Genomic DNA, 12,264 nt, shown 5'->3' on the forward strand with positions numbered 1-12,264 from the left:
CACTTGCTTTTATTGTTTACATTTTTAAGTCAATTTATCATGGCCCATCAAGTGGGTAATGGCTGCCCTGAACACACAAGCCCCTTTCACATCTCCCTCAGACAGCTCCACAAAGGAAACATTCATCCAAGGCTGGACCATGAATAACCCCTCATTGAAAATAGCTGCTCGCTAAACAAGCCAAGGAAGGAGACAATGAGCCCTTTCAGAGCTACCAGGGCTGAGGTGGGCACAAAGGAAATGCCGGTTAGACACATTTACAGTGTAGTACAAACCCCTCTTCTTCCCCTCCCCAAATGCGACCCAAAAGATAATTCTAAAGATAATCTCAGTATTAGAGTTCAGGAGGTCCCAGCCGAGGGTTCCACTCAGACATCTGCTCTTTGCATCGCTGATAAAACACTACGCATACGGTAGTTCAAAATGCTGGACAGGAGTCTGAGGCTACAGAAAAGCATAATCACGTAGTGCTAGACCACACTACGTTCCACGACACATCAGGTTCGACCACCACCACACAGAAGCGACTGGTGACGTGCACTTCCACACCCACTGCAGGGGGGACATTGTTAAGCGAAGATCTAACGCTTTCCTGGTTCTGGGACACGAGCTACTGCATTTTACCAACTGAAGATTAAGCCTGAGCCTATTACAATCGGATTATTTTTATTTTGGGGAAGCTTTCCCTCTCACCAGCAGTAACCCCTACAAGCTGTCCCCACGTCTTCCAGAGGACGCCGAGGTTAATGGAGGAGTCATCAGACTGAAAGAAGATCCATAACTCAGGATCCATCCGTGTACTTGAATGCAGATGCTTAAAATTAACCTTGATACTCTTCCCACAAGTATACCCTTGGTACAGGTGACAAGGCTCAGTCCCAGAGTGGAATTACCTGAATTCCAGAAATTAAGGACCACACAGATCCAAGAAAAGGCTTTATTAGGAATGTTTAAGGTACAGCATTGCATACTCTTGATTCACACTGTATTTTAAACAGCGTTCAGGACCTAGATAAGCCAGAACACAGGCTTTTCGGCTACCAAATTCAAGTAGCTACACGTTATATACAGGTTTAGCACCGGCCTGCTGGATTGCAAGACCCTGCCACAGTGAGTTAAGTCAGACTGACTTGCAGAGGGCATTTTTCCACGTTACCAGAAAGGCTTTGCACATCAGCCCCAGTTCCCAAGGTATCAGAGAGCAGGCCCGCAGGCTCCTTCCCCTCTCCTCATGCGCTGGGGGCATACTGCATGGCTAGCCGGTCAAAGTCATTCTCCTTCAAATCAGAAACAAAAATACAATGAACAAATCTTGAAATTACTGGTAATTTAATAAAACCTGCATTAGCTGAAGAGAACACCATATCGCAGCTCATTAAGGCAAAAGGAATTCTAAGAAGCAAGATCACCTGTATCAGCTCTCAATTTCTTTCCATTTTATTCCATTTTCCCTTCGCTATTATCCTTATCCTTCTTTCTCCTTCCCCAAATTCTCCCTTCCAGAAGGACATTTCCACTATTTAAGCATAGTGTCTGACCGTAATGAACTTCTGACTCAGATTAAGAACCCGCATCACAGAGCTATTCTTTCAGGCACGTTGCTCCTTCGTTTAACGCCTGGTTTGCATTTCCCAACATCTCACCAGGGCTGGAAAATTTGCTGGCGAGTGACGTGACAGAGAAAGAACACGGATCTGCCCCCCTCAGAACTGCAGTCACGTTTACTGGTAGAGAATCCATTCACCCCATCGGACACTAGTATGAGGCACGATAAATTCAATTTTATATCAGAAAGTAATTAGTACCTTTGCCTGATACTCCTTTATGAATGGATGATTTTTATGCGCATCTTTCAACTGTGACAAATAGCGATTCGTAACCTGATGGAATGAGATAGAAATTTAAATATTGAGATAACATGAGGAGAAGCCAAGAGTTTAAAACATCACACTTCAATGTATTTGAGAAAATCAGGTGTTTAAACAATGTCCTGAATATCAGCAGCCCCAATTAAAACCAGTAAGACCCATGCATACTCCGCACTTAAACATTAGACCTTAAATAGTGGGTTCAAGAAAACAATCAGTGAGAACTGAACTTGGAGCTCAAGAGATGCCTTCCTCTCAAGTATATACCATTGTCTCCAACACCTGTATTTCCACAAACACTTGACTGAATATTGAAGACGTGAGCTCCCCGCACCCCAGAACTATTCTATTCTGTTAATGCCAAGTTACCACGTGCACTGGGAACACACAACCTGCCCTCAGCAGCAGGAACAGGCTGATCGTATCTGTCTGCCAAGTACGATAAAGCAAGCCTCACCTCTGGTGGTTTGCCCAAGTGCTGTGATAGGACAACAAAGTTGATCAGGGTCTCAGGATGGCCGCTGTCCTGAAAATGAGAACAATCACCTGATCTAGCTGACTTACCTCTGCCACCACTAAGCGTAACAACCAGCAGTTCTGCAAGAACAAGTTCTGCCAAACCCATACCTCATTTTACCGGAAAAGGCAGATATATATAATGATATATATCAATGTATTGGTATTTTCATGAAGTTCAACAGCGAAAGCCCTTGCTGTTTTACTCTCTATCCCCCTGAGAGCGATTCTGCCTGGCAAAACCAGGAGGTACCTTGTCCAGTGCCTCTTGAAGTACTCCCTCTGCATCGTCCCACTTGCCCTGAGCCATATAGCAGGCTGCTTGGCCGTTGAGGAGGAGGAGGGTGGAGGAGCATTTGTCTGCCATCTCTTGGAAGATGTAATAGGCGTCTTGTAACTTCTCGCCACCCTGCAAAGGGAGGAGACGAACACCCACAGTTTCACTACACCTTGCTAAGAAGCCTGTATATTCTTGCCATGGTGGAAGGACTGGGCACAAAGTTCATTTCTAGGGTTATAAAGCACAGGTATGAGCCAATGCTAACAGCTGTTGGCATTCACACAATCTCCTGTACAACAGATCACTGTCAGACCACAGATGAAAGAAATGCAAAAATATTAAATACTAAGAATCACTTAAATAATCCAAAGATCCAGGTTTCCATTCAAAAACAAACAAAAAAACCACTTCAAAAGAACCACTTCAGATGTTTGATGTAGTAAAGGACTATGAAATGAGATTTTTATAACTCAACGCAGATATGGACACCTGGCTTTTCGAAAAGTTCCAACTTCAGAAAGGTTCTACATGCAGCGACTTCCACCAGAGGTGGAACGTGGGAACCCTTGTGGAAACTGAGATCTTAAGGAAAATCTAGCCACACACAGGCTATGCTTGAGAGGTTTCAGAACAAAACCAAGCGAACGCTAGAAAAAGAACATTTCTCAGAACCTGTTTCTCAGATATTGCACGCTAGGGATCCCCATTTAAGATACTCACTATGGCCAGGTTCACCCAGGCAGTTGCCAGCTGAGTAAGAGTCGCATCCTCATCCTGCTCCTGCATCTTCTTAAGTTCCTTGCTGGAGAAGCAAAAGTGGGAGTCACACAACAGGAAGACAAGGCAACACAAACAAAAGGTTGTAGTTTCCTCTCTCAGCTCTTCCATCACCACAGCACAACAGCCACAGCAAGTCGGTAACGTGGCACAAACACCTCTTAATATTTTTCTGAAAGTCTGTGAAAGACCTCCCTGGTTTACTTCCCTGTGGAAAGTTAGAAATCCAGGACTAGAGATGCAAACCACATTCTGTCGAATCTAAGATTAAACCTAGAGGTTTAACCTCTTCCGTTAGCTGTCTCCAGCTCTGTTATCTCCACAACTTTTGCAACTTGAAGAATAAAAACCTTCTGCGGCACAGCCATACCTACACACAAGTTCTTCTGTGTTAAAATGCTGCACCTTCACCCTGGGGGAGGCTGGGTGATGAGAATTCTCTCAAAGCCCACCCCACAAAAGCACCATTAGGAACCAAAGGGACACAGACTTACTTACCGAGCCAGATCAAGCCTGTCAAGCTTCAGAAGAATCTGTATCATCATGGCCATGCTGCAACGAATAAAGGCAAAGCGATTTTCACAGCTGCAGGCTTTACAGCTCCCTACACTTTGCTTGGGTGCCTGCTGCTCAGCAGAGACGTACTGCCAGCACGCAGGGACAAGCCTCCCCGCCACGCGGAGCCAACGGAGCAGGCGGCTCTCAGAGCTGGGCCCAGAATGGGGAAGGTTGCTCCCAAGCGCTCCCGCGCTGTATCGACATAACGCTCATCTCAGCCATTTTGAACAGATGCCAATCAATAAACCAGGTTCTTAAGTTTCACAAGGGAGCAATAGACCTGATGTTGTAGGGTGAGCACCAAATCGCTTGTTACTTCGAAGACAAACCTCAAAGCAGTTCCTCAACAGTTTCAAGGTTTTTTTAGAGATAAGCCAGACCTCAGCCATTTCTACAGCACCTCTCCCTGGACAAGAGAGAGAGGCATTGCTAGCACACACCTCCAGGAAGCAAAGTCACGCTTACCACTCCAAGCTCTCCCCTTGATGCAGAGTGCGCAGAGCCGCATCAGGATTTTTGTCGTGGAAATAGATGGAAGCAGCCATCAGCAAGAAAGTAGTATTGGCTACGTCAACGCTTTTTGCCATTTTCTTGTCCAAATCGGCAACAATCGCATCCCTAAGAAGAGTAAGGGTGAGAATTTGGGAGTGGTTTGTTACTAAACAAGACAAAAAGATCCTGCCCCCACACAGTTCTGCCTTTTTGTGATTCATTGCAAGACTACAGAAAATCACAATAAAACCCAAACTTCTGCAAGAAACTCTCCACATGGAAACATACTCCCTGTTAGACAGGGCTTGAGTTCCAACTTATTATCAGACTTACCTCTGATTCTCATTTGAAAGATATTCTGCAAACATCCTCACTGCTTGGAGCTCAGGACTAGCACTGGCTTTAATTTCATCCAGGACAACACCGTATTTTCTCTATTGAAGGCAACGAAGAAAAATCTTACTAATTTTTCCGAACACAGGAAATAATTGCTTACTTTCCACAACCTCAGTTAGAACAACAGCAACAAAAATCCAGGAACAGCAAATTTCTGCTTTATGTCTCACACCATGCTCCACAAATGCGGCCAAATTTCTTATCGCCAAAGAGGCCTCTTTGCCCGTATGCCTTTTTAACGATAAAAAAGTACCTCTCAAAGAGGTCTCCTCAGGTCACCCTGACCCCGCACGCACTACAGTTCACTCCTGTCAGGGAACACATTATGTTCCAGTGCTGAAGGAGGAATTATTACCAAAGTGTACAACGCCGTGTTGACAGGACTCAGATTCACAACCTCCTCGACTCCAGCCCTGCAGTCAGATTATGCTGCTGCAAACGCAGCACTCGCAACCTCACCTGGGCGATGTAGGCTCGGAATAAGAACACATCCCTCTCCACTTCCTTCTCCGGATTAGACGGCTGAAGGGATGACAGGAAACAAGAACCTCTCTCAAGGACCCGTACAGCCACAACCCGACCCCGCACCACCACAGCTCCGCACGCGAGGCTCCCCCGGAGAAACGATTCCCCCCCCCCACACACACACACACTCCCGGTGCCCACGGGAGCCCCCCTTCCTCCCCAGTGTCCCCCTGCTAGAGCAGGGAAGCGGGAAACACCGAAAACACCCTGGGACGAGGCGGGCAGGGACGAAGGACGCTCAGGGAGCCCCAGGCTCCCGCCGGGGCGGCCGAGGAGAGGCAGGTCCCGGGGAGAGGCGCCGACCGGCGGCCCAAGGGACACCCTGCCCCCCCTGCGAACCGCCCCTACCTTGACGCGCTGTGCCTCGTTGATGGCGGCCTGGTAGGCCCCGATGTAGAAGCTGTTCTTGACGTCGAAGAGCTCGTCGGCGTCGCCGCCCTGACCAGCAGAGCCCGCACCCGCCCCGGCCGCCATTTCCGCCCCTCAGACACGTCTCCGGAAGCAGCTGAGCCCCAGCGGCTGCCGGGAGCCGCAGTCTCCATGGAGACCTCCCGCGCCAGCCAATAGGCGCGCAAAGCAGCGTAAGCGGCACTACAGCACCGGAAGTCGCTGCCGAGCAAGGCATGCTGGGTGGGTCGCCAGAGGGCAGCCAATGAGGGGGCTGGCGCGCTCGGTGACGCGTGGCCGGAAGCGCCGGGTGGCGGCGGGCACGGTCATGGCGGAGTTCCGGGCGCTGGGGCTGGCGCCGTGGCTGGTGGAGCAGGCGCGGCAGGTGGGGCTGACCCGGCCCACGCCCGTGCAGGCTGCCTGCATCCCGCCCGTGCTGCAGGGTGAGTGCTCCCCGGCCCCCGGCCCGGCCCCCGGCCCGGTGTTAACGGCCGCTCACGGTCCCCGTCCCTCTGCCTCCCCCGCAGGTCGCGACTGTCTGGGCTGCGCCAAGACGGGCAGCGGGAAGACGGCGGCCTTCGTGCTGCCCGTGCTGCAGGTGCTCTCCGAGGACCCCTACGGCATCTTCTGCCTGGTGCTGACACCCACCCGGTACGGAGCGGCCCCGGGAGGGCCCGGCCCGGGCGAGCCCGGCTGGGAAGGCCCCGCCGTGGCGGTCGGTCCCGTCTCAGCTCTCTCCTCCCCGGCAGGGAGCTGGCGTACCAGATCGCCGAGCAGTTCCGTGTCCTGGGGAAACCCCTCGGCCTGAAGGACTGCGTGGTGGTGGGCGGCCTGGGTGAGTGCCGCTGCGGGGGGCGGTCGGAGCCTCTGCCCTTCCACCCCGGTCGGGTCGGGACGGAGCCGAGCGCCGGGGAGGCTCTCTTTCCACACCGTTTGTTTTCCGCACGGAGCGGTTAGCCAGTGGGCAGGGTAGCGGAGGGTGGTGGGAATAAGGAGAGAGGCGTTTTCCAGCTTCACAGACTGAATTATTTTAGGGTCAAGGATTATTGACCCCGTAATTATTTTAGAGTCAGCAATTAATGATTAGAGCTCACCTCCGCGGTTCTGGTTGCAGACATGGTGGCGCAGGCACTGGAGCTCTCACGTAAACCCCACGTCGTCATCGCTACGCCCGGCAGGCTGGCAGATCACCTCCGCAGTTCCAACACTTTCAGCCTTAAAAAACTGAAGTTCTTGGTAAGGCAGTTTTCTAGGTTTGTTCATTTTTTTAATACTTTTAAGATTTTTAGCTTTGTTGGTATGCATGCAGATGATCTTGTCTATTTTTGCCTAGGTCTTGGACGAAGCTGACCGGTTGTTGGAGCAGGGCTGTGCTGACTTCACCGCAGACCTGGAGGTGATTCTGGAGGCTGTTCCGGCACGCAGGCAAACGTTGCTGTTTAGCGCCACGCTGAACGATACGCTGAACGAGCTGAAGAGCCTGGCAGCGAACAGACCTTTCTTCTGGGAGGCTGTGTCCGAGTAAGTCCTCATCCGCTCTGCCCTGCCTCCAAGCTGTTTCCCCTCCCTTATCTTGTCTCCTTATTGTCTTTCACCTCCCTCATTCCATCTTCTCTTGCCAAAGTGGTGTTTCCTGGTGCTTTGCCTTCCCCTCCTGACAGGGTGCGGACAGTGGACGAGTTGGACCAACGCTACTTGCTTGTACCCGAAGCAGTCAAGGATGCGTACCTTGTCCATTTAGTCCAGACCTTCCAGGACGAGCATGAAGACTGGTCTATTATCATCTTCACTAAAACCTGCAAGTGAGTGACATCCTTCCTCCTGATCGCTCTTAATGCAGACGTGCCTTTATGTTTCTAGTTCAGATTCCAAATTCTAGGTGTTGGGCTGGGGTGGTATTTGCTTCCTTAGTTTACTGTGAAATTTGGTCGAGGAACACCTTTTCTGGGAGCAATCCCGGGGGTGTGGGGTTGGCGTCCCATTCCTTGCCTCTGTCGGAATGCTTCTGTAACTGACTGTGCTGTGGTGGTTGTGGTGTGAGGACTTCTCCAGGAACCCCAGCTCTGTCCTGATCTATCACCTTTAATGTCCCTGTTACATTCTGATTTTTTTTATTATTATTTTTTCTCTTCTAGGGACTGCCAGGTCTTGAACATGATACTCAGGAAATACAACTTCCCTTCTATAGCTCTGCATTCCATGATGAAACAGGTGAGTGACAGGAGAGATGGATACTTCCAGCTGCATCCCTGAGCCAGATGTGTGTCCTAGTCCTGTGGATCACAGCATCCCTCAGACAGACTTTTCTCTTTACAGCGGCAACGATTTGCAGCTTTAGCAAAGTTCAAGTCCAGCATCTTTAAGATTCTCATTGCCACTGATGTTGCTGCCAGGTAAGAGAAAAATGCAGTCTCTGTTGCCAGAGGTGTTAAGCCTGCTTTTTAAGCACCAGAACTACCATGGAGATTAGGCTGGGTTTAAATTCCCCCTGCTTGGGAAGGAGTGGGTTGTTTGCTTCCAATGTAGAACATCTCTGAGCTGAGTTTTGGAGCCCAGTTGTGTGGGATGTAGCTCTCATCCCGGCTCGTTTTGCTGCAGCAGGGGCGGGTGTGTTCTAGCAGGGGAATGATTTCTATTTCTTAGTGTGTTCTCTGGGTCTAGGAGGGAACGGCAGGCTGCAAGGTGACGTTGTATTTCGTGACTGGAGAGTTGCACGAGGAGAGGGTTTGTCCTAGAATCAGCCCAATCCAATAAAGACTATATTCATGAGAATATGGGGCTCTTGATAAAGCAGAGGATGGGAAGTTAAACTGCATGTATCAAAACAGTGTTTCTCAACTTCTCTTTCCCTGCTTTGCAGAGGTTTGGACATTCCTACAGTACAAGTTGTCATCAATCACAACACTCCCGGCCTGCCGAAAATCTACATTCACCGGGTTGGCCGGACAGCCCGTGCGGGTAAGCAGGGAAAACCGGGTGCCGTTTGCGGCAGGGCAGTGCTGCGGCTGGCTAAAACTGGGATCCCAGTGCTGGTGTGATCCCTGAACGGGTGCGAGGAGGCTTCGCAGCAGCTGCAGCGCAGTCCTTTTAGTCAGCGCCAGATCTGCTAAAGCCAGGTCGCTGGCTCGGCATCCTGCCTTCAGATCGCAACGATGGCTCACCCCGACCGGTGCCTGATCTGCACCAGTAGTTAACTGAAATTTCAGAGGAAATAAAGACCCCTCTGAGCACCCCATCACTGTGATGTGCTAGGCTGTCTCATGGGGACGGATGGAATTTGGCATGGGTTAGGCTTCATCTCCCTCTGCTTGTCACAATTCGTATATCACTTGTGTTTTCATCACCCAGGTCGGAAAGGAATAGCTATTACACTGGTGACGCAGTATGACATCCATCTTGTACATGCTATTGAGGAGGAAATCAGTAAGTGGAGCACCATTAATGCTGCTAAAATGTAGGACCACGTCTGTTCCTTTGTGTTTGTGGTACTCAGCCCTGATTTCATCAGTGGAGGGTGTATGATCCAGAACATCAGTGTAAAGTGGTTTCTCTCCCCTGTGTGGCTAAGGCTTGGAAAAGAGCAGGAGCGCTTGAATCTCCATCAGCTTTGATTCTGCTCTTGAGTGTGCCAGGCGTGAAGGTGTTTGTCTTCCATTTCTAGTGGGGGAGAAACAGTGTGCTGAACTTTCTCTAACATTTTTATTAAAGCAGCCAGCTTCTTCCTTACTTCCTTGCTACTGTGTATGCTGAAGTGGACAAAAAGAACAGGTTGCTTTGCGTAGGTTCAGACTTTGTTGTTGTTGTTGTTGTTACGAAGTAGACCTAATTAATGCAACATCTTGTGCTACAGGGAATTGTAGGCGGAGGGGAGGATTTAATCCTTTGTTGTAGGCTTTGTTTTGTAACCAGCCGTGGCCTGTAAACGTCTCACCCTGATTTAGAACTGAAGCTGCAGGAGTTCTCTGTGGAGGAGCAGTTTGTGCTTGACATCCTCACCCAAGTGAACGTCACCAGGAGGGAGTGTGAAATAGTAAGTGTGCAAACACGGAACCCCTTTGTTCGGAGGATTGGAGATCTTGGGCAGCTGGGTGTAACCAGGAGATGCGTTGCAGTTTAATGTGCAGCTCTGGTTATGCAGCTTTGCTCTTGAGCACATAAATAAGACTTTTTCTTCCCTTTTCTAGTGGAAGGACTTGGATGTGTGTGTGTGTGGAGGGTTTAGTTATCTTCCAAGGTTTGGTCTGTTATTGCATGTTTTTGCAGCATTTTTATGCTGCTGAGTGTTGAGGTTGGTGCTTTGGGGGGAAGGCTACCAAATGTGTGCATGCTGGTGGGGTTCTGCTGTACTGCTTTTCTCTGGGTCAGCCTTGGTGCTTGGTTACCGATTGTCCTGCTATGTTTTTGCTTTTACAGGAACTGGAGGGAATGGATTTTGATGAGAAGAAAGAAATAAATAAGCGGAAACAAATGATCCTTGAAGGGAAGGTGAGAGTTGCCGCTGTATAAACTATACTTTGATCAGTAGCTGGTGTAATGCCGTCAGTGTGGAAAAAGAATGACAGTTCCTCCCTCACTGCTGCGGTGTGTGTCTGTCTTGCTCCCCTTCAGGGTGGTTACATTTTATCTGAAAGGATGACTGATTAAAAAGCATGTTGGAGTAGAGTCTGACTTTTGCAGCCTACTTGGTCACGGGCTAGAAAGCAGCGTGGGCATCTAGGAAAGGCAAAGGGGTTGGCATGTCACCAGTGTCCTGGCATTTGCCATTGCAGGATCCAGATCTGGAGGCAAAAAGGAAGGCAGAGCTAGCCAAGATCAAGAAGAAAAACAAGCAATGTCGTGAGAAGATCCAGCAGACACTGCAGAACAGAAAGCAACTGCAGCTGAAGAGGAAACTGCAGAAGAAGATGGAGCGGCGGAACAAACTGCACGTTAAGGAGGAGAAATAACATCCTTTGGCCTGACTCTCTTGGCTCGGACTGCCCTGACACTGCTGCTGCTTTGGGAATACTGGGATCTAAGGCGTTTTAATGCGGACACTGCTGACCTACGTCAGTGTGGGAGAGTAGAGGAAGGGGAGTGAGAAGGGACGCTTTGATAAACTGTCTCTGTTACTTTTCCTTCCTGCACAGTGCTACTGGCTTGGGCCGTTCCTGGCAGGCTGGATCGGTCTCCTGGAAGAATGTCCTTCAAGAGCGGGTTTCCTTCCTCCAGCAAAGGAGAGGCCAGACCTGAATTCTTGGTGATGTGGAGAGAAATAAAGATCCTCTCTCTCTTCCCCCTTCATTCAGTCATTGCTCTTTCCCTTTCAAGGGCTGGTGTTTGCCACTCACACTTGTTTGTATTGACAGATTCTCCCCTGAGCCAGAATCGAAAAATACTGTGACCAAATGAGCTCAGCCCCTATCCGTGACGTAGCTCAGAGTTTTCAGAGAGGAAAAATTCCTGGAACAAGTGGGGAGTTTGTATTGTGTGGTTGGTCCTGGGGTCTTCTTGGAATAATTCCGCTTTATACATTTAAGTGATGTTCTTGCCTTGGCTCAGACTCCAGGCCTGGGCTGCTACCCGTTGCAATAGCAGTCATGGTTTGGAGACTGGGGCTGCTGGGGACTCTGGTTTCCCAGCTGATCAGTAAGTTGAAAGACCATTTCTGGCACAGAACAGCTCCAGGAGTAGCATTGCCTTGTTTCTTGTACCACCCAAGTGAGTGGATTATATCTGGGTCTGTTCTGTAGGTTTCTGGGCCTCCCTATGTAGCTTTGCATTGTGTATGTTTGGAATAGGAGGCTGGTTAGGCTGGAGGGGGCTGAGCTTTCCTAAGAAACAATTGTGTTTCCCTATGGAGCTTAAAATCCCAAAGTAACTGAGGCCAGAGTTTGGGCAGCTCCATTCAGATGTCAGGTCTGATCCTCAGTGCCTTCTCTAATGGTCAGAGCTTTCTATGACTTGAGACTGAAGATCTGTTACTTCTGTCCTCTGGCTTACAAAAAATAGTTTCTATGGTCAGTGCCAAATAAAATATTTATTGCAACAAGTGACTGGATGTTTGACCTTCTCCAGCATAGGGGGGGAGTTGTGGGATTTTAGGGGCAGGAAGCAGAATGTGTGTAGGTAAACAGCTTGGAGGTGAAATCAGTTTTATTTCAAGAGATGACTTGGATAAAGCTTGAGCTTCTTGTGGGTGTTCTATTCCTCAGTCCCCTCATCAGGAGCGCAGCTCCTTTCCTGGGAGCAGGCAGTCCCTGCGGTGCCTTTGCCTGACTCAAGCATGGTCTGTGCACAGTGAGGTCTGGCAGAGAAAAGCTGGTGTTTCCCTTGGGAAACTCCTGGTGCCTCCGGGCCGTGCAGCAGTGCAGCGCTGTTGGGAGGTGCGGGTCCATCTGCTGCCTGGTGTGAGATGGGAGCAGTACCAGCTCCAAGATACCTGAACGTCTTCCTCCTTGCTTCGTCCTCTTGGGTGCCCTCCAG

At 49.7% G+C, this 12,264-nt stretch overlaps 2 protein-coding genes across 2 annotated transcripts; one reads left to right on the forward strand and one right to left on the reverse strand.

The window, feature by feature from the left end:
- Positions 1–923: 923 nt before the first annotated feature.
- Positions 924–5,925, reverse strand: COPE (coat protein complex I subunit epsilon). Its single transcript, XM_075776359.1, has 10 exons — positions 5,761–5,925; positions 5,347–5,409; positions 4,825–4,925; positions 4,465–4,617; positions 3,940–3,993; positions 3,385–3,466; positions 2,638–2,793; positions 2,326–2,394; positions 1,806–1,880; positions 924–1,277 (listed from the first exon to the last, which is right to left on the reverse strand). The coding sequence occupies exons 1-10, from the start codon at positions 5,884–5,886 to the stop codon at positions 1,230–1,232; spliced, it is 927 nt and encodes a 308-aa protein (XP_075632474.1). The 5' UTR covers positions 5,887–5,925; the 3' UTR covers positions 924–1,229.
- A 157-nt stretch (positions 5,926–6,082) lies between these two features.
- On the forward strand, positions 6,083–11,082 carry DDX49 (DEAD-box helicase 49). Its single transcript, XM_075776355.1, has 13 exons — positions 6,083–6,242; positions 6,327–6,450; positions 6,549–6,634; positions 6,914–7,035; positions 7,133–7,320; positions 7,461–7,601; positions 7,935–8,010; positions 8,116–8,192; positions 8,660–8,757; positions 9,148–9,222; positions 9,741–9,829; positions 10,213–10,284; positions 10,569–11,082. The coding sequence occupies exons 1-13, from the start codon at positions 6,128–6,130 to the stop codon at positions 10,743–10,745; spliced, it is 1,440 nt and encodes a 479-aa protein (XP_075632470.1). The 5' UTR covers positions 6,083–6,127; the 3' UTR covers positions 10,746–11,082.
- Positions 11,083–12,264: the final 1,182 nt, after the last annotated feature.

The sequence above is a fragment of the Balearica regulorum genome, chromosome 26, assembly GCF_011004875.1.
Source record: "Balearica regulorum gibbericeps isolate bBalReg1 chromosome 26, bBalReg1.pri, whole genome shotgun sequence".
NCBI classification, from domain to species: Eukaryota; Metazoa; Chordata; class Aves; order Gruiformes; family Gruidae; genus Balearica; species Balearica regulorum.

What these genes read in the sequence shown, in the direction of transcription:
- COPE (XM_075776359.1), bottom strand. Translation starts at nt 5,886, where the DNA reads ATGGCGGCCGGGGCGGGTGCGGGCTCTGCTGGTCAGGGCGGCGACGCC. An exon ending in ACGAGGCACAGCGCGTCAAG is followed by an intron (nt 5,410 to 5,760) that starts GTAGGGGCGGTT and finishes TCATCCCTTCAG; the next exon opens with CCGTCTAATCCGGAGAAGGA. An exon ending in TCCGAGCCTACATCGCCCAG is followed by an intron (nt 4,926 to 5,346) that starts GTGAGGTTGCGA and finishes TGCCTTCAATAG; the next exon opens with AGAAAATACGGTGTTGTCCT.
- DDX49 (XM_075776355.1), top strand. Translation starts at nt 6,128, where the DNA reads ATGGCGGAGTTCCGGGCGCTGGGGCTGGCGCCGTGGCTGGTGGAGCAG. An exon ending in CGTGGTGGTGGGCGGCCTGG is followed by an intron (nt 6,635 to 6,913) that starts GTGAGTGCCGCT and finishes TTCTGGTTGCAG; the next exon opens with ACATGGTGGCGCAGGCACTG. An exon ending in TTCTGGGAGGCTGTGTCCGA is followed by an intron (nt 7,321 to 7,460) that starts GTAAGTCCTCAT and finishes CCCTCCTGACAG; the next exon opens with GGTGCGGACAGTGGACGAGT.